Source organism: Ctenopharyngodon idella, chromosome 9, assembly GCF_019924925.1.
Source record: "Ctenopharyngodon idella isolate HZGC_01 chromosome 9, HZGC01, whole genome shotgun sequence".
Taxonomy (NCBI): domain Eukaryota; kingdom Metazoa; phylum Chordata; class Actinopteri; order Cypriniformes; family Xenocyprididae; genus Ctenopharyngodon; species Ctenopharyngodon idella.
In genome coordinates this window covers 34,352,968-34,379,996 of record NC_067228.1, presented here as the reverse complement: position 1 = coordinate 34,379,996, position 27,029 = coordinate 34,352,968, and the positions used below count along the sequence as shown (strand labels likewise).

Sequence of the window (27,029 nt, the reverse complement as noted above, 5' to 3'; positions counted from 1 at the left end):
GTTACCCAGATCCTGGGTCAGACGTAACAACCCAGTGTTTGGGTAGTTTTTGTGTTACCCAGCTCCTGAGTCAGACGTAACAACCCAGGGTTTGAGTTATTTATCGCTGGCTTTTTTGCGCCCTCTTCAGGAGAGAGCAGTGTAGCTCCATCAAATTGGTGCACGTCTTCGGTAAAAAAAAAAGGTTTGTGTACGTTTTATTTTATCTAAAAATGTGTTGTTGTTCTGTATATCGTTTAATTTCATGCAAAGCAACATACAGGGGCACGATGTGAGTCACCTAGACGAGTGTCGCATCTGTCTTTTTGCGTGATGGAAACGCCTAATGAATTTTGTGATTTTATTCAAAAAGATACAGAATATAAATACTTAGGATATTAAAATATGTTCTCAGAATTGTACACTGATTATTTATGGACAGGTTATGGAGTCAGTCACAGCATTTTTCAGCTACAAGTGAAACGCAGGCGGCGGTCTGAAGTTATCAGTTCTCCCGCCAAACGCGAGCCATCTCCGGCACAAGATCCAGCGCCATTACGGTGGACAACAGAGACTGGTCGATTACACTTGAATTACTTCTAAATGTTTAATTTTTTCTTCGAATATTTGTTAAACAAGCTTAAATATAGGCAATATGTATTAAAAAACAATATAAATATGCTGTACTGTAAAACATGATCGAAAATAAAGAAATTATCATGCAAACCAGTGGTTGTGTGGAGTATTTAAAAAAGTTTAGAGGATTTAAGTTAATCTGTAAACATTAATTCATGTATGAAGTAAAAAAGCTGGTATTATAGTAAAAATGAATCAGCCCATTATGCTGGATTAAATAAACAACCCAATTTGCCGGGTAAAATTAACCCAACATGTGTTCTGTCCTATATTTACCCAGACCATATGTACTTGTATAAACTTGTACACTTGTGTAAATGTAGGGGATATCAGGGCCACACACACACACAAACACACACACACACACGTATGGTTAATTTGCTTTCTATAATGAGGACAGAACATAGATTTCTACTGTTTGTATATAATCAATATAATTGTTTGTATGTCCAAAAGTACTTTTGGTTAACCATAAACTGTGTACTTTCCTGTTTAGTTATTCTTAGAAATGAAAGCTATGGTGAAAAGCAGTTTATGCAACTCATTGGAACAATTTCTGCTGAATCTCTTTTGTCAGATGACTGATGTTTCGTTGAGCCAGCATTTTTTTTTTTTTTTTTTTCTCCCTTTGATTTTGTTTTTATACTATCACCCAGGCTGTGTACAGGTCAAAGTGTGGTGGAGTGAGTGATGGAGACAGAAGTGGACAGGATTGAAGGGAAGGCCTCTCTATTCAGCCAGGCAAACCCTCTATATGACAACAACATGAAGCTCTTTGAGGCTGAGCGCTACGAATTCCAGACGAGTGGTGAGTCTAGGACAGACTGACACTGTTCACATTCAAATATGCTTCAAAAATGTTGTATTTCTGGAATTTTTCATTCTGATCAATTGTGACATTCAGCGGACTGATATTTCCTAATATTAACTGTTGTACATGGAAATGCTGTAACTTAAAATGGCACTACTTTCATGTCCATCATATCACTTATAATGGACTTTAATCAGTTGTTTGTAGTTTAATCCTGCTAATCCAGAGTTCTGCATTGTTTGTTACAGAGCTAACGACAAAGAAACCAGCAAAGAAACGTCTCTGTATTCCTGTTCTCATAGTGTTTCTCCTGCTGCTGATTGCTCTGAATTCTTTTCTGGCATATAAAGGTGAGATGGAACTGAAATAAATTCACATTTTAAAATTAAAAATGTATACATTTCCTTGCATTAGATACAAAATATTAAAACAAGTAGCACTGATTTGGAAGAAGAATTATACACTTTTCAAGCAAGTTTTAGGTTTTACAATAATACAATTATAAATAAAATGAACAAAAAGAAGAAGCACTGTGACTTGGATCATGTTGATAGTTAAAGTGATTCTCTACACCTGTAGTTAGTCTGATAGGAACTTGAGCAGAACTGATTTCATACATGCACTAAAAATCACCAGCAAAACATCAGCTGATTAAAACACATTGAGCAAAACTGATGAAGAAAAGGAAACATATTGAAGAGAAAAGCTATATTTCTTTACAGATGTCACAATTTTATATAATGCAATGAAATTTGTAGATTTTTAGTTTTAGCCTGAAAGTGCTGTCACATTGCTTGGTGAAATATCATGGGCAAAACTGAGGAGGAATTTGTGTGATCGGGTGCAAAAAAATTCGGTAACACTTTATTTTACAGTGTCATTGTTACATCTGTTACATGTAGTTACTCCAGAAATAACTATAAATTATGCGTAATTACATGCAACTAACCCTAATCCTAACCCTATAGTAAGTACATGTAGTTACTTAATATTACTCAGTACTTAAAGGTATAATTACAGTGTAACAAAGACACCTTAAAATAAAGTGTAACCAAAATTTCCCCATGCAGATTTCACTTATTTTCCAGTTGGTCACTTGAATTCACTGTACTGACTTATAGAAAGCTGCTTGGTTTGGAAGTAAGTTCTGTGTAAGCTGTGCTTTATACATCGCTACACTATTAGACAATTGACAGCCTTACTTGTGACTACTGTACACGAATAATCACTGCATCATGTAAGCTTGTTTCACCTTGTTTCTGTCGTTCCATGATTTAATCTGCTATGTATGATGTGTATTGTATGCAGTCTTCACTCTGGAGGCTTGGGTTCACACTCACTGTACATCAGCTGATGCCAGAACAGATGAACTTAAGTCTGCTGAAGGATTTAAGCTGGCCAGCTCCAGCTCAGATGAGGTACACACACACACGTCACACCTTCATTCATTTATGCCATATAAACACATTCTCACATATATTGTGTGTGTTTAACAGGAATGTCTGTCCGATCTGTGTGGAAATGATGGGACTCTTGAAAAACTAAGGACTCAACTAAACCAGCTCAACGTTAGTGCACAAAGAGGTACACATACACACACACACACAAGAAAAATCCTACTGGTTGACCAGGTACTATTTTCAGAATCTGCCATGATTTCAATTGTTAAAGGGGTCATGAAATACATTTTCAGATTTTTATATTTAGTGTCTTTAACTACTACAGTATGTACTAACATTTAAATTAATAATTTGATACAATGCATTGTGTACATACATGTTTTTACACCTATTCCATTTAAAAAAATATTGTTGTAAATAATTTCTTTAATTACATCTATAATGAGACTGTTGACCCTTCCCTTACACCTTAAAGGGATAGTTCACCCAAAAATAAAAATTACCCCATTATTTACTCACCCTCAACCCTAGGTGTATATGACTTTCTTCTTTCAGACAAATACAGTCTGAGTTATATTAAATAATGTCCTGGCTCTTCTAAGCTTTATAATGGCAGTAAATAGAGGATGAGATTTTGGAGCCCAAAAAAGTGCATCCATATATCATAAAAGATATCCACACAGCTACAGAGGGTTAATAAAGGCCTTCTGAAGCGAAGCGATGTATTTGTGTGAGAAAAATATTTTTAAAACTTTAAGCTTTAGACGGCATCGATTTACGGCAAAAGAGTGAACTCTGACTTGACGCAATGACAAACACTGAAGTGCAGAGGAGAGAGCAAAACACCAGTCATGAATTAGAAGTCTAAAACGAGAAATTTTAAAGAGAAATGTCGGAGGAGCTTGAGTTTGTTGCCCAGCCCTATTTGTTTGAACCGCGAGAGGCGTCTAAGCTTACGCTACTCCTACATCGCTACTCCTCTTTTGGCGTAAGCTGATGCGTCTGCCAGAAACCAGTTATTTAAGTTTTTAAAGCTTCAAATATGGATGTTTTTCTTACACAAATGCATCGCTTCACTTCAGAAGGCCTTTATTACAGGAGAAGGCCTTTACCACTTTTTTGGGTGAACTATCCCTTTAAGCCACCCTTATACCTACCCATACTACCAAACCTGTCCTAACCTTACCCATATCCACCTCAATAGCAGCACAAGTGTTGTTGTTGTTTTGTTTGTTTGTTTGTTTTTGTTTGTTTGCTTTATGTAATTACACTGTAGTTAAAGACACCTAATATAAAGTGTAACCCACATCTTTAAATTATGTTTCTGGAGGTCAACCAAGTTCATGCTCATGCTTGCTAAAATCACCGTATATAGTTCTAAAACTATTTTTATAACTTTCTGCTATAATCAGTGCTATAATTAATTGACATTTAGAAAAACCGGCAGCATGTTGAACAAATGAAAACATTCTTTTTTCAAATATTTAGGCATATCATTAAAATAAACTTCAGTCAGGCATTTCTATTAGTCTGATCTTTTGGAAGGGCATGCACAGTTTTTGGAGTTGCAGTTTGTCTACATTCAGGGACAGAACCACAGTCTTATCTTTCTTGACATCTCATTGACATCTTATTAAGAGCACACCTACGTTATTTGCATGTTAATGGGTGTGTGAAGGAAAATAGTGATGTCACGAATGGGGCGATTTCAAATCTTGGCGTTTCAGAAGGGTGGAAAACAAAAACTCATTTTAATCTGCAGAGTAAGCTTTGAGGTATGAAACTAGCAGTATGTTATTATTATTGTTGTTGTTGTTGTTGTTGTAGAGTAATCTTTTATATGTGGAAATATCAAGAACATTTCAATTTTCCATTTCATGACTCCTTTAAAGCAGTTAGTCACGAATCACCAAAGGTGTGTCCCACAGAATTGAGGTCACTATTTTTCTTTATATTTTATAGCCGTGGTTTGTCCGCCTGGTCCATCTGGTCCACCTGGAAGACCTGGAACCCCTGGATTACAAGGTAACTGTGTACTTTCAGTCACTTTTGCTGTTTATGACTATCCATGTCTTGAAAATATTGTCACTCTCTCTAATTTGACAATAGTAATATTAGTACATTGCAGTATTTAGGCAATTGCTAATAAGCGTGATATTCATGACTTATTTGTCCAACGCTTGACTACACTTCTCAGCATGAGGCATCAGATTGAACAATTCAAAAAAAGTTTATTGAAGTTTATTAATTAATTTAGTAAAACAACTTATTAAAAGTTATTTGAACAATTTATTAAAAATCTGTCTGTTTAATATAGTTAAGATATTCTGAGAGATGTTAGCAGACTATTCTAATATAACTGTTCCTACTTGCACCACTCCGAATCAAACAGTATGGGAAGGCAGAGGAGTGATGTTTTACCTGCTCTTACTAGATGGCATCCATTTTGGTTTATAGAAAGGTTTATCCCACCTCTCTCAAACCGATTACAATTTCATTCGGTTTGGCCATTTTTATTCCGATTGAGGTGTTTATATGGAGCATTTTCATTCGGATTGGACTTTTAAACCGATTACAATGCTCCATGTAAACGTGGCTAGTGGTTCTCAACCATGTTCCTGGAGGCCCCCCAACACTGCACATTTTGCATGTCTCCTTTGTCTGACACACTCATTTCAGGTCTTGGAGTCTTTACTAATAAGCTGATAACTTGAATCAGTTGTGTTTGATTAGGGAGACATGCAAAATGTGCAGTGTTGTGGGGCCTCCAGGAATGTGGTTGGGAACCCCTGATCTGTGAGGCACCCAAAAACTGAGATCCTGCTAATTTTGACTGGTTTTGATTGGTCTCTTCTCTTCTCCAGCTACAGAGCTCAGTGACCAGAATACAGCCAATCACTTTCCACATGTTCCTTCACAATCTGTGTGGTTTTAGCACTCCCTGCTGGTCAAAACAGACATAAATACTCAACCGAACTAAAGCTGTATTTTGACCTCTGGTGTCTTCGATCCTTTTTTCCAAAAGATGTGTGTGAATAGTATTTTTTTGTCATTTTGATGTCACGCTTTGAGCAGTCAGTATTTATAATCCAGCTGTGTTCTGTATCAGGTTCTCCTGGAATCCCAGGAATACCAGGACAGAAAGGAAACACTGGCTCACCAGGTTAGTGTATTTTTGTATATCTTTATGAATTTGTATGCAAATGTGTATAGGTGTAATGGCTTTTGAAAAGCATGTATGAGTATTATATTAATTTTTCATTGGTTTTAACGAGCTGCATTGGCTTGGGAAATAATTGCACATTAGTAATGCTAAAGCATTCACTGCTTTGGTGCATACAATGAAATTGCTGCAAAACAATGAACATTAATTGAAAATATTTTTATTTCTTTCAGGTAAGGTAGGTGAGCCTGGAACTCCAGGTGAAAAAGGACAGATAGGAGACCCAGGTGTTGCAGGGGAAAGGGGTCCGGTCGGCACTCCGGGTGCACCTGGTAATTGCCTCCTCACTTTCACACACCTCTCCCATTTTGGAACAGTATAGCAGATCCACATCTCTCCCTGACTGTATTTATTTTTTTCTCCAGGTGTTCCAGGCTTGAAGGGTGATCCAGGAGCGAGAGGAATACAAGGTACATGTTTACTGTAATCAAAAACCACCTTAATAATCAATACTGTAATAAAACAGAAAATATGTATTTTGGAAATGCCTTGCACATTTTTCCATGTTGTAAGAGTTTTACTACTCCTCTAATGAAATCTTTTCTGGTATTTTATCTGTGCACACAAGGTTTACCTGGGAATGATGGTTCTCCAGGTGCAAATGGAAAGACTGGTTTGCCAGGAATACCAGGGCTCCGTGGAAATCCAGGTACTTGTTGAAAGATAAATCTAGATAGCTTGTCTAGAGCTGCTAATTACTACTATTACTAAAAGTAACAAGAAGAAAAATAAAACAATACCAATACAATACAATTTTTTTACATTGCAGTGCAGTTGCTAGGGTGTTTTGGGTGATTTCTAGGGCATCACTAGGTTGTTGTTAAGGTATTCTGGGTGGTTGTGAGGGAGTTCTTCACTGGCCCAAGTCAAAAGAGCCAACCCAAATTTCAGTCAGGCCACTTTCGTCAAATGTATATTTATTATAATGATAAATGCATACAGTTAGTGTTGGCGGTGTGGTTCTGTTTTGGGAAAAATCCACACGCCCGTCCATGCAAACATGCTTGGACAGAGCGGGGAGAGCAGCAAGTCAAACCCCCCTTGGGGTACAGAACAGATCCAGTATCATACATACATAATTACAGTCACAATTACATGAGTTGTTGTAAACAGCTAAATACATGGGGAAGGATGATAAAATAAAATTACTGTATGCAAAAGACAGTCATAAACAGACAACAGATTAGATTAAAGTTCCCAGCTAGGTGGAGTTGGGGATGGAGGGGGGAGTTAAATGCAGTGTGCAGCTAAGCAATAGAGAGAGGCAGAATGAATGGGGATTTAAATGAACTGCTGTGATAAGTGTCACGACTGGATTGGTACACATCATAAACAGCTGACTATCAGCTGGTGCAAGCTTGACTGACGTGGCCTGCCTGAACTAACGCGATGCTTGATTTTTATGACATTCTGATTACAAGATATGTTTTTCCTCTCTTATTGTCCACCAGAAAAATAAATATACATTCAATCACTTATAAAAGTAAAACCACACCACAAAACCAGTTTAATCTGTTTAGTCTGAACAGTAGTAATAGTGATGGTTGCCTTATTAAACACCACTAATAGTAAATCTCAGTCAGTGCCACACTTGACTGTTCTACATTCGACACTGTTTGACGCCTTGTACTTGTTCTTAAAATCTCTCTTCCTCAGGGCCTAAAGGAGACCCAGGTCCCAGTGGTGAGCGAGGAGAGCAGGGACCTCCGGGTGTAAGAGGTAAGATAACTTGTCGAAAGTCCAGATCATTACCCAGATTGACTTGAGGGGTTTGAGCCCCTGCCCCTTTGATCGCAAAAGTGAAAGTGCCCTTTGCAGTCGCATCACAGTGCCCCCGCGTTCCCATTTCTCCCCCGCCCCTCCTAACTTGAAGTACTTAGTTAGCTAACTGATACGTTTTGATAGCAATTAACATAAAATATTTAGTTAATTAACCTTTTTATTTGAGTTCTTGCAAATCACATGAGTTATTTACTTCACTGTAACCCTGAGAAAATACAGAAAATGCCAACTTGCTAATTTTCTAACAAGTTAACAATAGCATGGTATAGCGCTTACTGAGTGAGTACAGCAACTTGAAACATGTAACTTACCTGTTCTCAAACCAAGCAGCATGCGCTACTTTTCACCATGATGGTCACTCTCCAAAAACCCATATTAACAGAAACTCTTCTAAATTCAAAACATTAATCACTACTAAATTTCCCTTACCATTAATCCTGCGGAAAAAAAAAAAAAAAAAAAAAAAAAAAATTATATAACACTTAATTTTAGCATTTACTCTCCATTTCGGTTGCCATGGGCAAAGCATGCTGGGAAATAGAAATCCCAGTCCAGTTTCAGTTATTTAAATTAAATTAAAAGAAATGAGTTCATACAACTCAAAACAATGAAACAGTTCAGTTTACTTGAAATATGTAAGTGCTGTGAACTCAAAAGAAAGTTCTAAATACTCATAGCAGTTAATTTAACTGAACTAAATTGTTAAATTTAAGTTTGTCCTACTCAAACCAATTAAGTATTTGAGCATTAGGGTTTACAGTGAAAAATTCTTAAATCAAGAAGCATTGTAGAAGCAAAATAATCTGCCAATGGGGTAAGCAAAATAATATTGTTTCATACTGAAAACAAGATTATTTTGCTTGTTTTAAGGAAAAATTTTTGACTTATTTCTGAAAACAAGACAATAATTTTTACTTGTCTAGAAAATGCTTCTTGATTTAAGAATTTTTAGATATTTGGACTAGAAAAAAGACAAAAAATCTAAGTAAGAAAAGCATTTTTTTTTTTTGCAGTGAGGCTACAACCTGTCTGAGAGTTGCCACCATGGCGAGTGATAAAAATGCGCTCCAGTGCTGGAAATTTACAAATCATTTAATCTAGAAATCTGTATTTAACCTCAGAACGATCTCAAACTAAAAAGAGATGCTAAAGTCCATTGCAGAGCAGTTTCAGTCCAGAACACAAAAGTAATCAGAACATATGTGTAGACTTTCAAAGATAATAAATCTCTCCAAAAACTACAGATTATTTCACTGACAGTATTTACTTCCAAGTCACAAATATTTCAGAGATTTGATACCACTAACTTGGCAACTTCAGGAAATACAGAGGTTATAATTCTTCCTCACAAATGCTCATTGTATTATCCTGGTACCCTGTAAACATGACTTTGTTTTCAGACAGAAAGGTGCACCCATGAAGTTTCATAATTCCTGGTTCATTTGTGCCCTAATCTGTGGTTGGTTGGTCTTTTAGGGCCTCCTGGTCCAGGTGGCCTGCAAGGACCACCTGGAGAAAAAGGCTCACTTGGACCAAAGGGAAACAATGGCCTTGGCATTCCAGGTATTGTAGGAGTGCTAAGAACACATGCACATAAAAGTGATATATGCTGTTGTCAAACATTTTGGGTAAATATTTGTTTTCAGGGCTCCCAGGACAGCCCGGGCAAAAGGGAGATCAAGGCTTGACAGGTAAATAAGCACAAACAAGTGAACAGATGATAAATATATGGGGTTTATATCACGTAGCCGTCATCTAAGTTCGATGTCATATGTAGGTGCCCGAGGACCTCAGGGTCTGAATGGATTAAAGGGAAGTAAAGGGGATTCAGGTGAGTTTAGTAAAAAGTAACGACAAGAAGGCAACATCCATCTGTGTCTGTTTCTTGACTTTCTATTTTTTATCTTACCCTTTTCTCTGTCTCCTAGGGCAAAAGGGAGATCAAGGTATGTTTTGGCATATTTTGGGTGTATCCACGATATCTGTGAGTGCACAGCATTTCTGTGATTACTCACCTGTTTTGCGAGTGAATTGATTGTATGCACATGTATAATGGTCTTAAACAGGTCTGAAGGGTCAGAAGGGTGATGTGGGACCCAAGGGTGCAAGCGGTACTTCGGCTGGTAATTTCCATAAATACTGATTCATCTCTCTGTGCTACTGTGTGTCACTAGCTATGTTTCCATCCAAAGCTGTGAATTTAACTTTAGCAAAACTGGAATATCGCATAAAACATTTGCGAATAAAGCAGCATTTCCATCCCATGTGTTCAAGAGAACAAAATCATCACTTCCTGGGAAATTGGTGTAAAATATCTGTAATAAAAATATAAGATGCTGCAATCGGGGAAGAACCTGTGGCTCTTTATTCCTCCATCATAAATTACTTGAGTCTCAGAGCGCACAGACGAAACGCAATAAACGCCGTCATGTTCTCTTGCATTCGGATGCGGGTGTTTGGGAACGCAATCGTGTGAGACGCTTCTGTAGGGAATTAAACTAATGACAGACTATGGCTCATGCATTTCAGAACCACCAAAACAACATTTGAGATGCTGTGATGTGATTGGTCCGCTGGTTAGTCCAGTTATCTAATCACATCCTCTGCTGAGGCAAATTCACGTGAGCTTTTTGTTGCGCATCAAGGGATTTATTCTGTAAATGTTTTTCCATCGTAGTTTGTGCACATGTCTTCTTATCGAATAAAAAAATTATCCACCGCCTAATTTTTTTATGCATATCCATCTTGGCTTTTCCATCCTTTTTTTATACGATAACCCAAAATTCACATGAAAATAGGTGGATGAAAACATAGCTCTACTAAATAACAGTCACTTTAGCATGACATATCAATGCCTAAACATGTAGCAAACAAAATTATCTAAGCAAAATGTACATATACTATACTGCAGCAGTCCAACAGTGTGTCTCACATGTGTGTATTTGTCTTTAGCTGTGGTTCGTTTAGTGGGAAGCGCCACCCGTGGAAGAGTCGAGGTGTTGCATAATAATGCCTGGGGAACGGTGTGTGATGACAGCTTTGACACTGTGGATGGTTTGGTGGTGTGCAGGATGTTGGGCTACCAGAGGGCCACCCAGGTGTACACGGCCGGTGCAGGTGATGTATCTGTCTGTGGTTATGGGGTTTTAGTTAATGGTTCATGGTATACAGGTTATGGTTTCCAAAACCCTCTCAGAACTGTCTGCTGTGTATCTGCTACAGGAACTGGAAATATCTGGCTAGACGAGGTGAGATGTACCGGAACTGAGAGGAGCATTTTTGACTGTCCACATGGAGGACTGGGAACTCATAACTGTAACCACGGTGAAGATGTGGGAGTTAGCTGTGCTTGAATAAAAAGATGAAATCTTCTCACACCAAGAACTCATTTTTGCTCCATGACTTTTAATCACTCTGTGTTTTGGTCATTTTTAATGGATGTACAGTCAGTTCTCCTCACATAGATGTAGTTCATCAGATATTCAGATGTTTGAAAGTTGTGTCATGTGAAACTAAACTTCTTTTTGTCAAATGTTATGCTTAAAAAGTATGCATGGTGTCATCAAGGTTGTGACATTCATGTATTTTTTAAATGGGACTTTTAAGATATTTTTGGCCTATGTACAATATGAATGTATAAACAAACTCATTCATGTATACTCTGCTATTCTAAACCTGTCCAAACTCATAACACTTATACACACAGCAAAATAAAGGGCTTAAAGTAGCTTTTGACTCTAAAATGTGTCTTGTTATGTTTCTGCCTTTCACACATCTCTCTAACGATCTAACTAGCACTGTCTTGCATTTTGGCTCTAAGAGACACTGATCTACAATTATCATTCAGAGGGCTTCTCTGCTCCTGTTCTCCTCTCCAGGGACCTCCTCTCCTTCTCTCTCTGTGTCTGTCTGGCCCCTCATTAGCTGTAGGACCCTGGGTAAAGGAAGGGTGGGCTTGGGAGTGAGGTCCTCTGAAGGGGTAAGAGGCCGCACTAATAAATAAATGATGCAGTCGATGACAGTAATAATAATGAGAGAGGAAGGGATACCGTAGCATTTATAAAGAGCTCCGGTCCACTGGGAGCAAGATGATCGGTGCTCTTTTAAACTGAAGCCAAGTCTGAGAGCTGATCAACGCCAGCGTGTATTACTTACAGACAATAATTACTACATTGCACTTACAATGGGAGCACATCATAGACTTCAGTGCATTTCCATTTTAAAATAGTACGGCTCACTAGTTTCCGGTTATGCATATTTTTAATGTGCTGTAGACACCTAGTTTAACTTTTAGACATATACTCACAGACTTCCCTAAGAACTTCTCCTCGGGGGAATCCCCACCGCCATTAAAGTGCGCTCAGCTTCGTCAAGTGGACGAGGGAAGTTTATTTGGACCCTCGACCCCTCGATTTTGACCGAGGTAGCGAGTCTACTCAATATGTTTTAGAGCTGCACGATTAATCGTTAAAAGATTGCGATCTCGATTCAAACACCCATGTGATCTTATTCCTAAATGACAATAATTCCCCTGTGTCTGTTAAACATTTGACAAAATCACATAGAAACATTCAGATCTGTGTCGGTGCTGCCGCTGATCCAGAGAGAGCAGTTGTCATGTATAGATATGAAACAGTTTCACAAACAGTCTTTTCAACCACAGTATCATTATTTCTGTATTACAAATTTTCAAATTATCACAGAAGAACTGGGATAAAAGTTTATAGTTTGGATATAAACACTGATGTCTACAGAAGCGATCAAAATAGAGCAAAACACCTTTTAAAAGTACTGTAACTTGACGCTTCAAATAACAATTGTCAATTGTCTGCCTCGCTGCTCGCTGCTCAGATTGGTTTGCGTCTGTAACTCCGTATAGCTTTGTTTTGAATCTCTTACTTTTATTCATTGTTGCTTATTTTTTTATTACCTTATATGTAATATTGCCTACCACACTAATCTGACGTCGCTAGCTTGTAATCTTTGAATCTAAATCGCTGTTACAATGCATTTGCATTTGCAGCGCTAGCTTGTTAACTTGTTAACAGTCTCTCGCGCGCTCCTTTTTCAACGCGTTCTTCAAACAGCTGTGGTAAGTCGGATCAGTCTACAAACACGGTGAGCCATGTCATCCTCTCCCAGCATTGCTACCTGTTCCATTTGCCACATGTTTACCATAGCTCTCTCTGTCAGCGACGAGGGATTTACATGTCATAAATGTGGGGAAATAGTCAGGCTGACAGAGAGAATTTCAGAATTAGAGACACGCATCCAAACTTTAATCGAGGATAGTAAGAATGCAAGGGCTTCAGATACTGTTTTGGATGCAACTAGCTTAGTGAACTCTGTACATTGTTCGGTTCCGGCTGTAGAGTTATTGGCGATTCTATTACACGGAACGTGAAAATAGAGACACCAGCCACCATAGTCACATGTTTGCCGGGAGCCAGAGCACCTGACAACAAAGCAAATTTAAAAGTGCTGGCTAATGCTAATCGTAAATACTCTAAGATTATTATTCACGTCGGCACTAATGATGTTCGACTTCACCAGTCGGAGATCACTAAAATTAACATTAAAGAGGTGTGTGAACTCGCAAGTACAATGTCAGGAGAAGTAATTTGCTCTGGCCCCCTTCCTGTTCGTCGGAGTGATGAGATAGTTAGCAGATTATCATCACTCAATGGCTGGCTGTCTAAGTGGTGTCCGCAAAATAATATAGGTTTCATAGACAATTGGAAAAGTTTTTGGGGCAGACCTGACCTGTTAAAAAGAGATGGTATTCATCCCTCCCGGGATGGTGCTGCTCTTCTCTCTAGTAATATGGCACATAGTCTTAGAACTGAAACATGACAAACTGGGGCCCAGGTCAGAAAGCAGACTGGCTAAACCGACCGTCTGCTAGCTGCCTCACGTTACAGAAATCAGAAAATTCAGATAACTCCCAACACATAGAAACTCTTACACCTAGATATTTTCAAATAGAGACTGTGTCTGTACCCCGAATTAGTAAAAACAAAAAACTTCCAAACCCATTTAATGGTAAAAATTTAATTGATGTTCAACAAATAAAAAATAGAGATAATACTCGGGTTGTTAAATATTAGATCCCTTTCTTCAAAATCACTTATTGTTAATGATATTATCAAAGATAATAATCCAGATGTGCTGTGTTTGACAGAAACTTGGCTAAAACCGGACGATTACATTACTTTAAATAAGTCTAGTCCTCAAGGTTATGATTATCAACACAATGCCTGTCAGAAAGGCAAAGGGGGAGGTGTTGCTGTAATCTATAGTAATATTTACAGTATTAGTCAGAAGTCTTTCAAATATAATTCCTTCGAAACTATGGTACTTTACGTAACATTATGTAAGTTGACATTTGTGCTGGCTACTGTATACAGGCCACCAGGACACAATACAGACTTTATCAAAGAATTTGCTGACTTTCTATCAGAGTTAGTACTAGCTGCAGATAAAGTCCTTGTTGTTGGTGATTTTAATATTCATGTAGATAATAAAAAAGACGCATTAGGATTGGCATTTGCAGATATTCTAAACTCTATTGGTGTTAGACAACATGTGTCAGGACCCACTCATTGTCGTAATCATACTTTAGATCTAATATTGTCACATGGAATCGATATTGATGCTGTTGAAATTCTGCAGCAGAGTGACGACATCTCAGATCATTATCTAGTCTCGTGTATACTACATTTAGTCAAGGCGGCTAAACTGCCTCCATGCCATAAATATGGTAGAACCATCACTTCTACCACTAAAGATTGCTTTATAAATAATCTTCCTGATCATTTTCATTGCCTTAGCATACCAGACAGCTTAGAAGACCTCGATGTTGCAACAGAAACTATTGCCTCTGTCTTTTCCAGCACATTAGACTCAGTTGCTCCTTTGCATTTAAAAAAGATTAAGGAAATTAATCCAATGCCATGGTACAATGAGCACACTCGGGCCCTAAAGTTAGCAGCCAGAAAAATGGAGCACAGCTGGAAGAAATCAAAACTAGAAGTATTTCGTATTTCATGGAGAGAGAGAATGATTGAGTACAGAAAGGCCTTAAAATCTGCTAGATCTGCCTATTTTTCAAAACTCTTAGAAGAAAATAAACATAACCCTAGGTATTTATTTGATACAGTGGCTAAATTAACAAGAAATAAAGCTTCAACTTCTGATGTTTCCAAAGAGCACAGCAGTAATGACTTTATGAACTTCTTTACTTGCAAGATTGATAATATTAGAGAAAAAATAATAACCATGCAACCGTCTACTACAGTATCGTGTCAGATAGTGCACTGTAGTGTCCCTGAGGAAAAATTCAATTCATTTACTGCTTTAGGAGAGGAAAAATTGTCTAAACTTGTTAAATCATCAAAATCAACAACATGTATGTTAGACCCTATACCGACTAAGCTATTGAAAGAAATGCTTCCAGAGGTCATAGATCCTCTTCTCAATATCGTCAATTCATCTTTATCATTAGGATACATACCAAAAACTTTTAAGCTGGCTATTATTAAACCTCTTATTAAAAAACCACAACTTGATCCTAGAGAATTAGTCAATTACAGGCCGATCTCAAATCTCACTTTTCTGTCAAAAATACTAGAAAAGGCAGTATCATCACAACTATGTTCCTTTTTAGAAAGAAATGGTATCTGTGAGGATTTCCAGTCAGGATTTAGACTGTACCATAGTACTGAGACTGCTCTCATTAGAGTTACTAATGATTTGCTCTTATCATCAGATCGTGGTTGTATCTCTCTATTAGTGTTACTGGATCTTAGTGCAGCATTTGACACTATTGATCACAATATTCTTTTAAATAGACTCGAAAATTATGTTGGCATTAGTGGAATTGCATTGTCATGGTTCAAATCATACTTATCTGACCGTTATCAGTTTGTAGTAGTAAACGAAGACATGTCATATCGATCACAAGTTCAATATGGAGTACCACAAGGCTCAGTACTAGGACCGTTGCTGTTCACTCTGTACATGCTACCCTTGGGAGATATCATTAGGAAGCATGGCATTAGTTTTCACTGTTACGCTGATGATACTCAGCTCTATATTTCTTCGTGCCCTGACGAAACTTACCAATTTACAAAATTAACGGAATGCATAGCTGATATAAAAAATTGGATGACCAGTAATTTCCTACTACTAAATTCAGAAAAAACAGAGATTCTAATTTTTGGACCAAAAACTTCTTCACGTAATAACCTAGAATATTGTCTAACACTTGATGGTTGCTCTGTTAAGTCTTCGTCGTCAGTTAGGAACCTGGGTGTGCTCTTTGATACCAATCTTTCATTTGAAGGCCATGTTACTAGCATCTGTAAAACCGCATTCTTCCATCTTAAAAATATATCTAAACTACGACATATGCTCTCAATGAAAAATGCAGAACAGTTAGTTCATGCGTTCATGACCTCAAGGCTAGATTACTGTAATGCTCTACTGGGTGGTTGTTCTGCTCGCCTGATAAATAAACTACAGCTCGTACAAAATGCAGCAGCTAGAGTTCTTACTAGAACCAGGAAGTATGACCATATTAGCCCAGTTCTGTCAACACTGCATTGGCTTCCTGTTAAACATCGTATAGATTTTAAAATCTTGCTAATTACTTACAAAGCACTAAATGGTTTAGCTCCCCAGTACCTGAGCGAGCTCCTAATTCATTATAGTCCTTCACGTCTATTGCGATCTCAGAATTCAGGCCAGCTGATAATACCTAGAATATCAAAATCAACTGCAGGTGGTAGATCCTTCTCCTATTTGGCACCTAAACTCTGGAATAATCTTCCTAGCATTGTTCGGGAAGCAGACACACTCTGTCAGTTTAAATCTAGACTAAAAACGCATCTCTTTAACCTGGCATACACATAACACATTACCAATTTATATTTTCAAATCCGTTAAAGGATTATTAGGCTGCATAAATTAGGTCAGCCGGAACCGGGAACACTTCCTATAACATCTGATGTACTCGTTACATCAGAAGAAGAATGGCATCTACGCTAATATTAGTCTTTCTGTTTATCCCGAGGTTCACCGTAGTCAACCGGATCCGGGCCGTATCCAGGTGAGACCAAGGACCTGCACCTTGACACGACCACAACGCAGCCCTGACGTATCAGCAGAGATTGAGTCAACTAGATCATCCACTGTGAGGGCCTCATCGACACGACAGCCACGACACAGTTCCTCAACAACCGTCCATACCGGCGTGATCCTCAATACTATCCTCAATTGGATGGAACTGAAATAAATACTTTTAATGTTGCGATCCTATTGGACTTATGATAGCAACCTGAATTGTAACAAAGCACTGTTGGCCAGAGGAGAACTGGCACCCCGACTAAGCCTGGTTTCTCCCAAGGTTTTTTTCTCCATTTTAACACCAATTTGCCACTTGTCTGCCACCTAATGTCACCTGATGGAGTTTGGGTTCCTTGCCGCTGTCGCCTCTGGCTTGCTTAGTTGGGGACACTTGACTTGACATTTGATATTCAACAGTGCTTTGATCTGCCTGCATTGACTCTATTCTTTAAGAGCTGCTGTGCAGCCAAACAATGTACCAGTTATCAATGTAAAGCTGCTTTGACACAATCTACATTGTAAAAAGCGCTATATAAATAAAGGTGACTTGACTTGACATCATTACACCACTAGGTGGCGACAAGTGACTTTTAAAAAATGTATTTGTCATTGAATCATTCATTCAAGAGATTCATTCAAAAACTCTGATTCATGCAGTAATAAAACAAGTGAAGTCTTTATGAATGAGTCATTGAATCATTCATTCAAACCGATTTTTTAAAAAATAATTCATTCAAATTAATTAAACATTAAATAGACTGCTGCAATTAACATTTTTGTCAGAGCCTCTAGTAAATTGCATGTTATTTTGTTTATTTGTCTGTTCAGAATCGTGGGAGAATCTCTATTTGAAACAAAAAAAAATTGTAATTTTTAATTTATCCAGAATGGCGCAGCTCTAATATGTACACTTCAGGCAGATCTATAGACCACAATGCAACACGATTGTGACATCACAACAGCAACTCGCAGTGCTCGCACTTACGGTACGTTTACACGACACAATTTTCAACTAAAAATGGAACTTTTAACTTTTTATGCATTTTGGCCATTCATTTACACAACAGTGTTTTGGGGGCCTGAAAATGAAAACTTTTTAAAAGGGGTTTTAAAGTGCAAGTTTTTGAAAACAACCTGTTAATATCTCAGTGTAAACTACAAAAACGTGAATTTGTGAGAACGGTGACATCACGCACATGCGTATTACATGTTCAGTCTACAGGCGCATAGTGTTTCTTTACAAAGTGACATCGCCAACTACTGGCCTGGCATGAATAATACAGTGTTTTTAGTTGTTTTCATGGATCCGTGTGAACGGGGATCGTTTTGGCAACGTTGTTGTCAGTATGCAAAACTTTTCAAAAGTGCAAAGGAAAAACGTTCCATTTTAGAACATGGTTGTCATGTAAATGTTCCCTTAATTTACCCACAAAGTGGGATTTTCTATTTAAACCCATCACAGTAGTGTGCACTCGTACAACGTAAGCAATGACATACATCTGAGTCAACAAGATGGAGGGAAGTTAGCGAAGGAAAGGGCAATTAACTAAATGCCACTTAAAATCAGTGTCTACAAGAAGATTTAAAAATCCAGGTATTTTCAGGGAAAGGACAAGAGATATTATGATGAATAATATCAGAACGGACCTTTATTTATTGGTATTAAATGTTTTACTCACTTAGTTTTTTACATTGACAATCATTTCATTGTATGTATTTTACATGTTTATGCCAAAATTCTTAATTATTATTTATATTAGTAGTAGCGCTGTCAGTACTTTACTGTTTAAGACTAATTAAATATGTTTAACATGGTTAAATTTCTTTATAAGGCAAGTACCGCATTCATTCAAATTACAAACCCGATTCCAAAAAAGTTGACACTGTGTGACACAGTGACACTGTACAAATTGAGAATAAAAAAGGAATGCAATAATTTACAAATCTCATAAACTTATATTTTATTCACAATAGAATATAGATAACATATCAAATGTTGAAAGTGAGACATTTTGAAATGTCATGCCAAATATTGGCTCATTTTGGATTTCATGAGAGCTACACATTTCAAAAAAGTTGGGACAGGTAGCAATAAGAGGCCGGAAAAGTTAAATGTACATATAAGGAACAGCTGGAGGACCAATTTGCAACTTATTAGGTAAATTGGCAACATGATTGGGTATAAAAAGAGCCTCTCAGAGTGGCAGTGTCTCTCAGAAGTCAAGATGGGCAGAGGATCACCAATTCCCCCAATACTGCGGCGAAAAATAGTGGAGCAATATCAGAAAGGAGTTTCTCAGAGAAAAATTGCAAAGAGTTTGAAGTTATCATCATCTACAGTGCATAATATCATCCAAAGATTCAGAGAATCTGGAACAATCTCTGTGCGTAAGGGTCAAGGCTGGAAAACGATACTGGATGCCCGTGATCTTCGGGCCCTTAGACGGCACTGCATCACATACAGGAATGCTACTGTAATGGAAATCACAACATGGGTTCAGGAATACTTCCAGAAAACATAGTCGGTGAACACAATCCACCGTGCCATTCGCCGTTGCTGGCTAAAACTCTATAGGTCAAAAAAGAAGCCATATCTAAACATGATCCAGAAGCGCAGGCGTTTTCTCTGGGCCAAGGCTCATTTAAAATGGACTGTGGCAAGTGGAAAACTGTTCTGTGGTCAGACGAATCAAAATTTGAAGTTCTTTTTGGAAAACTGGGACGCCATGTCATCCGGACTAAAGAGGACAAGGACAACCGAAGTTGTTATCAGCACTCAGTTCAGAAGCCTGCATCTCTGATGGTATGGGGTTGCATGAGTGCGTGTGGCATGGGCAGCTTACGCATCTGGAAAGGCACCATCAATGCTGAAAGGTATATCCAAGTTCTAGAACAACATATGCTCCCATCCAGATGTCGTCTCTTTCAGGGAAGACCTTGCATTTTCCAACATGACAATGCCAGACCACATACTGCATCAATTACAACATCATGGCTGCGTAGAAGAAGGATCCGGGTACTGAAATGGCCAGCCTGCAGTCCAGATCTTTCATCCATAGAAAACATTTGGCGCATCATAAAGAGGAAGATGCGACAAAGAAGACCTAAGACAGTTGAGCAACTAGAAGCCTGTATTAGACAAGAATGGGACAACATTCCTATTCCTAAACTTGAGCAACTTGTCTTCTCAGTCCCCAGACATTTGCAGACTGTTATAAAAAGAAGAGGGGATGCCACACAGTGGTAAACATGGCCTTGTCCCAAGTTTTTTGAGATGTGTTGATGCCATGAAATTTAAAATCAACTTATTTTTCTCTTAAAATGATACATTTTCTCAGTTTAAACATTTGATATGTCATCTATGTTGTATTCTGAATAAAATCCAATCCTTTTTTATTCACAATTTGTACAGTGTCCCAACTTTTTTGGAATCGGGTTTGTATTTTAAAAGACTGGAATAAGAGCACAAGCAATACACACAAGCAAATTCTGTTTATCAGTCAAATTCGTTTATAAATTGAAACTCAACAGGTATGAAATTTGATCAGTGAGTGAAAGAAACTATAAATGAGAAGATCAGCACTACACTGCTGCAGGTTAGTAGGGAAATGTATTTATTATTCAGAATGCCCATTTGGCAAAGAAAATATATTTATAGGAACATTTTAGCAAGTTCAGTATAATGCATGTTAACGCAGAGAACATGATTGTTTTAATCAACTGACAGCCCTAAAATGTAGTATTAATCTGTTCTTATGAGTAACTGTCTGTATGGAGGTGCGCTGAACGCTGTTACCAGAAATGTCTGAGCCATAATAAGTAGAATGCAGAAGTTATGCAAGTAGTCTATTAACACAAGGGTTTACATAAGACTCATTGAACCTTAAAACTTGTGCAACAGGAATAGGAAAGCATTTTATTTATTTAAAAAAAAAAAAAAAAAAAGTGTTTTTATAAAGAGTAAATGAGGAAGCGTAATTGCTGAGGTTTCTGTAAAAGTTGCAGTACACATGAGCTGAGTGAGGAATGAATGTTTATGCCCTGTGGCCTGGAAGTCAACTATTCATATGTATTATTTTTCTTCTGAAAATTCCAGCACAGCAACAGCCATTATGAAATGAGCCTTCACAATAGATAATGCTTTACAATGAACTGTTAGAGAGCTACATATGGCAATTTATCTGTTCAATAAAATACCTTACTCACCTGTTGAATAATAAGAACCCCATCTCCATGTCACTTTTCGAACATTTCCAGTCCCCCAGTACTCGCCATCTCAGTGTTGATTCTGGTTTTATTACAAGCTCTGTCGCGTTCTGATGGTGATTCCAATTTTAAAACCATCCCATCAGGTCTAAAATATAAACATAGTGAATCAGGGTAAGACAAAAACATGTTTTAGAAGAAGTATTGATGATGCATTGACTCATTTTTAAAAGTTGATTAATTTTGAACAAAAAATATTACATATTGCACTTTAATTAAACTATGAAAACACAGTTGAATAGGTTTAATTGAACTTAAACTAGGTTAATTGTACAGATGAGTTAATTCAATGAGATCACTCTTGTTGATCCAACCAATGATGTCACTAGATTGGCGCCCAATGCAGAGTTAGACTGTATAAATGATGTGCTAGCCTTGGAATTATTTTATCTGTTTCAGTTAAAAGTATTAGCCAACATAACGTCTCGGTTACAAAGGTAACCCTCGTTCCCTGAAGGAGGGAACGGAGACATACGTCGGACAGACCGACGAATAGGAATCTCACTAGAGAGGCCAATCTACTTCAAGTGTAACTACAACGAGCCAATGCACATTGGCATGCAATCATATGCATCAGCTGCTCGCCTCGCAGCGCGGGTATAATGAGCAGCAGGTGCATTGCATCTTCAGGTTTTCGCTGAGGAGCCGAACCGGATAGGCGGCAGCATCAGCGGGGTACAGCGACTGTGGCGACGGGACGTACGTCTCCGTTCCCTCCTTCAGGGAACGAGGGTTACCTTTGTAACCGAGACGTTCCCATTCAGTCGGTCACGTTCGACGTACGTCGGACAGACCGACGAAAAGGAATCCCTACCAAAGCGCCACAGGAGCTGCCCCCTTCCAGCGCTCTGTTGTAAGCCACCTGAACCCCCTTGCCTACGGACGGTGGGACAGGGCTAACACAGAGAGTGTCGATCACTGCTGTTCCCCAAAACCCATTCAGTGAGACTATTGGATAACGCTGGGAAAAGGGAAAGGAACGCTGCGGAAGCCACATCCTTCCCCGAAGGAGTTATGTGGAGAAGTACATATGGACTAACCCGTAGGCTGTACTACATATGGAAGAACTGGGGTGACTCCAACTCGATGAGAGGCGGGTTCTCCCAGAGGGAAAGACACGGGCTTCGTTTAGGAGCAACCGTGGAGCTAAACATATGGGATCCCAGTAGGGTCACACATATGGTACCCAGCCTAAACCCGGTTCTCAAGGATACAACGGAGTATAGGCCTAGCGCCAGACGCTCCGCCACGTCGGCTGCCGAAGGGAGATCGGAGGACTCAACAGGGTCTGCCTTGTAGGGACTCTCTGGAGAAAAAGCGCATGTAAGCGCAGCAAGCCGACACTAAGCCGGGGCCTCTCCGTGCCTCTGACCTGAGGTGAGAACACGGGAGGAGACCGGCTCGACACGAAGGCTATAGAATCTAGCGAACGTGTTAGGTGTCGCCCAGCCCGCAGCTCTACAGATGTCTGTTAGCGAGGCGCCACGAGCCAGCGCCCAGGAAGATGCGACGCCTCTCGTGGATTGCGCATGCAACCTGAGCGGGCAGGGCACGCCCTGAGCTTGGTAAGCCAGGGCGATGGCATCCACTATCCAGTGGGCCATCCTCTGCTTGGAGACAGCCTTTCCCTTCTGCTGGCCTCCGTAACAGACAAAGAGCTGGTCTGAGGTCCTGAAGCTTTGAGTTCTGTCTATGTACAGTCGCAAAGCGCGAACTGGACAGAGCAAAGCCAGGGCTGGGTCTGCCTCCTCCGGGGGCAGCGCTTGCAGGCTCACTACCTGGTCCCTGAAGGGAGTGGTAGGAACCTTGGGCACATAGCCAGGCCGGGGTCTCAGTACCACGTGGCCGTCACCCGGCCCGAACTCTAGGCACGATTCGTCGACCGAAAAAGACTGCAGGTCCCCTACCCTCTAGATGGAAGCCAATGCAACCAGCAGCAAAGTCTTCATAGACAGAATCTTTAAGTCTGCTGATTGCAAGGGCTCAAAGGGAGCAATCTGAAGTGCTCTCAGCACCCGGGCAAGGTCCCAAGAGAGTATGGAGGGAGGACGAGGAGGATTCAACCGCCTCACCCCCTAAGGAACCTGACGACCAGGTCGTGCTGACCAACAGACTTGCCATCTATGTGGTCATGATATGCGGAGATAGCAGCAGTATGGACTTTGAGGGTGGAGGGGGACAGCCTACGCTCCAACCCCTGCTGCAAGAAGGAAAGCACGACACTGATCGAGCATCTTCGGGGGTCCTCTCGACGAGAAGAACACCACTCGACGAACAGGTTCCACTTCAAGGCGTAAGCCCGTGTCGTAGACGGTGCATGTGCCGAAGTGATGGTGTTAAGTACCTCGGGGGGTAAGTCACCTAGAACCTCCGCGTCCCGTCCAGGGACCAGACATGGAGTTTCCAGAGGTCTGGACGCGGGTGCCAGAGAGTGCCCCGTCTCTGAGAAAGAAGGTCCTTCCTCAGAGGAATGGGCCAGGGAGGGGCTGTCGCGAGGAGTGAGAGTTCTGGGAACCGAGTCCGGTTGGGCCAATAGGGCGCAACTAGCAGGACCTGCATCTCGTCCTCCCTGACTTTGCACAGGGTCTGTGCAAGTAGGCTCACTGGGGGAAACGCATATTTGCAAAGGCCCCGGGGCCAGCTGTGCGCCAGTGCATCTGTTTCGAGTGTTCCCTCGGACAGGGAGTAAAACAACTGGCAATGGGAGGTTTCTGGTGAGGCAAACAGGTCTACCTGAGCCTCTCCGAACTCTCTCCAAATCAGCTGGACCACCTGGGGGTGGAGTCGCCACTCTCCTGGCAGCGCAGCTCGTGATAGCTCATCGGCCACACGGTTGAGCACACCGGGAACATGAATGGCACGAAGCAACCTCAGATGCTTCTGACTCCAGAGGAGGAGATGGCGGGCGAGTTGAGACATGCGACGTAGACCACCTTGACGGTTGATGTACGCAACGGTCGCAGTGTTGTCCGTACGGACCAGTACATGCTTGCCCCGTAGCGGCCCTTTGAGGCGGCTCAGAGCAAGGCGTACCGCTAGCAACTCGAGGCAGTTGATGTGCCAATGCAAATGGGGGCCCGTCCACACCCCTGACACTGCATGCCCGTTGTACGTGGCACCCCAGCCTGTGGCAGAGGCATCTGCGAATACCACAGCATGCCGGGACACCTGCCCTAGGGGCACTCCAGCCCGAAGAAACAAGGGGTCCGACCACGGGCTGAAGGCTTGGCGGCACTCCTGAGTGATTGCCACCCGGAACGTGCCGCGTTGCCACGCCCATCTCGGGACCCGGCCGTGCCAGTGTTGAAGCGGTCTCATATGAAGCAGACCGAGCGGAGTTACTGCCGCTGTGGCTGCCATATGCCCCAGGAGCCTCTGAAAAAAAATTTCAGTGGAACCGCTGTCCTGCCGTTGAACGTATTCAGGCAGTTCAACACCGACTGAGCACGTTCCTCTGTGAGGTGTGCTATCTGTTCGACCGAATCCAACTCCATACCGAGAAAAGAGATCCTCTGTACCGGGGCGAGTTTGCTCTTTTCCCAGTTGACCTGAAGACCCAACTGGCTGAGGTGTCTGAGCACCAGTGTTCCCTGTGTTCGCACAACTGATCCCGGGACTGTGCCAGAATGAGCCAGTCGTCGAGATAGTTGAGGATGCGAACACTCTGTTCTCTCATGGGAACAAGGGCTCCCTCCACGACCTTCGTGAAGACGCGGGGAGACAGGGCCAGCCCGAAGGGTAGGACTCTGTACTGATATGCTCGACCTTCGAACGCAAAACGCAGGAATGGCCTGTGTCGCGGAAGAATCGAGACATGAAAGTACGCGTCCTTCAGGTCGATCGCTGCAAACCAATCCTGGGGACGGATGCACTCGAAAATGCGTTTCTGCGTGAGCATTTTGAACGGTAGCTTGTGGAGGCTCCGATTCAAAACTTGCAGGTCCAAGATCGGTCATAACCCACCAATTTTCCTGGGTACAATGAAGTAGGGACTGTAGAACCCTGACCTCATATCGGCTGGAGGGACCGGCTCTATCGCGTCCTTCGCCAGTAGGACCGCGATCTCCGCACGCAAGACACGGGCATCGACAGCCTTCACTGCAGTGAGGTGGACGCCCCTGAACTTGGGGGGGACGCCGGGCGAACTGAATCGCATAGCCGAGCCCGATGGTCCGAATGAGCCAGCGAGACGGACTGGGGAGCGCTAACCAGGCTCGCAGAGACCGTACAAGCGGGATCAAAGGGACCGCAGGCGTACCCGCAGTGAGGCAGCGAGGTGGAACACAGGGACGCAGCTCGTGAGGCTCTCTCTGCGAGGCGGCCCGAAGCGGGGTCAGAGTGTGCTGTGCAACACCTACCTGGTTCCACGGTTGGGCAGGGGGCGCAGGAGAGGCTTTGCTGCCTTCTCAACTGCACGCTGCTGCCCTCTGGCGAAGGAAGAGGGGGATGAGAGTGGTGAGGCTTTTCTCCTCCCACTGCTCTCCGAGCCCTCTTCAGACCCAGAGATGGAGGAACTGCTCTCTTTTTAAAAATTTGGGTACCGCTGGCTGTTGGACCAGAAACAAACCCAACAAACAGGATTTACCACCCGGCCCTCCTCCGGGGGGGGGAGAGCAGCCCCACCCATCTCTGGGTCACCCGTCTCAGGGGTGATTTTTCACTAACCACTTAAACAGTAGCAGAGACGGGAGGCGTCATCTTCCTGCAGCGGACACAGTAGAGCAGACTGAGGGCCTCAATGGTTTGTCGGGGGAGGCTCCCCGGTCTGCCACTAACTGAGGAGAACTGCTGGGCTCAGTCCCCGACAGTGTCACCGAAAAGGCCACCTTGTGAGATGGGAGTGTCGCGAAAGCGTTTAGCTTGACGACCTCTTGCACCTCAGCAAGGTAAGCCAGGGGGGCGCTTCTGGACCACTGAGGTGGACATCGTCTGGCCGAAGGCCTGCGCCGTGACTTTGATCATGGTTAGTCAACAAGCGCAGCTCAACCCCGGCTCAGAACTACCCTCATGCATAAAGAGTGCCTTGGCCTCACATGCAGGGTGGGTGTGGTCTGTGAACAGCCACCCCACCCATAAGGGTAGTGAGAGAGTAAAAAACTTATGCAGATTTTGGCATTTTTGGCGTTCCATATTTATGGCACCAATATAGCTCCATACTTCCAAGTTTTTCATGCACATCCGGAACACCCGGGAAAGCATGGCTGTAAACTCTGAATCTGAGTCAGCATAAGCACACACCATTACAGTGGGCAGCGTCACCCTCATTTCCAGAGCATAACAGCCCTCTCTCCGATGCTGCAATCGACATCTGACCCTCAGCTGGAGCCCTGAATGAAATGCTAGGTTCCCCTATGAAAAGGACCAGCAATCCAATCCAGGAGCTGCACAGCATGTAATGCGCTAGAGAGGGAGGGGCCCTAGGGGGTTGGTTCCCCGAAGGAACCCCTCAACCTCAAGTCACCCAAGCCATTTCACCAAAGTAGACCTCTTCTGGTGCACCAGAGAGGGCGCTACAATGGAGATTAGGCAAGGAGACCACGCATCTAGAGCGCCGAGCGAGCGCTGGGTTGCCGTGACAACCCACGCTGCAGCCCGACAGCTCGACGGCACACGACACGCAGAGGAGCGAGAGGTTTGCTCTCGCTGATCTCCACGGTCTCCCTTTTACACACAAGCGGCAGCTGGCCAACAACAGAGGGGACTCAAGCTTCCCGGAGAAAGAAGAGTCACGACCGGCGTGTCGACGTGATCATGTTCACATACGAAAACATGAACCACCCACGAACATCGTTTCAGCACGCGCCCA

At 41.6% G+C, this 27,029-nt stretch overlaps 2 protein-coding genes across 2 annotated transcripts in view; one reads left to right on the top strand and one right to left on the bottom strand.

Moving 5' to 3' along the window:
• dbi (diazepam binding inhibitor (GABA receptor modulator, acyl-CoA binding protein)) overlaps positions 1-27,029 on the bottom strand; it is a 279,016-nt gene that overhangs the window by 172,124 nt on the left and 79,863 nt on the right. The gene's annotated exons all lie outside the window — the stretch shown is intronic.
• On the top strand, positions 1,202-11,574 carry marco (macrophage receptor with collagenous structure). Its single transcript, XM_051906700.1, has 17 exons — positions 1,202-1,423; positions 1,675-1,776; positions 2,735-2,844; positions 2,923-3,010; positions 4,789-4,851; positions 5,936-5,989; positions 6,223-6,321; positions 6,415-6,459; positions 6,618-6,698; positions 7,706-7,768; positions 9,308-9,394; positions 9,478-9,522; positions 9,609-9,662; positions 9,760-9,777; positions 9,898-9,954; positions 10,784-10,948; positions 11,054-11,574. Exons 1-17 carry the CDS (start codon positions 1,306-1,308, stop codon positions 11,182-11,184), a joined length of 1,380 nt encoding a protein of 459 aa, XP_051762660.1. The 5' UTR covers positions 1,202-1,305; the 3' UTR covers positions 11,185-11,574.

Bases quoted from the DNA above. Each gene is read 5' to 3' on its own strand.
- marco (XM_051906700.1), top strand. From the start codon at position 1,306: ATGGAGACAGAAGTGGACAGGATTGAAGGGAAGGCCTCTCTATTCAGC. The intron at 5,990-6,222 runs GTTAGTGTATTT...TATTTCTTTCAG, and splicing joins AGGAAACACTGGCTCACCAG to GTAAGGTAGGTGAGCCTGGA. The intron at 6,322-6,414 runs GTAATTGCCTCC...TTTTTTCTCCAG, and splicing joins CGGCACTCCGGGTGCACCTG to GTGTTCCAGGCTTGAAGGGT.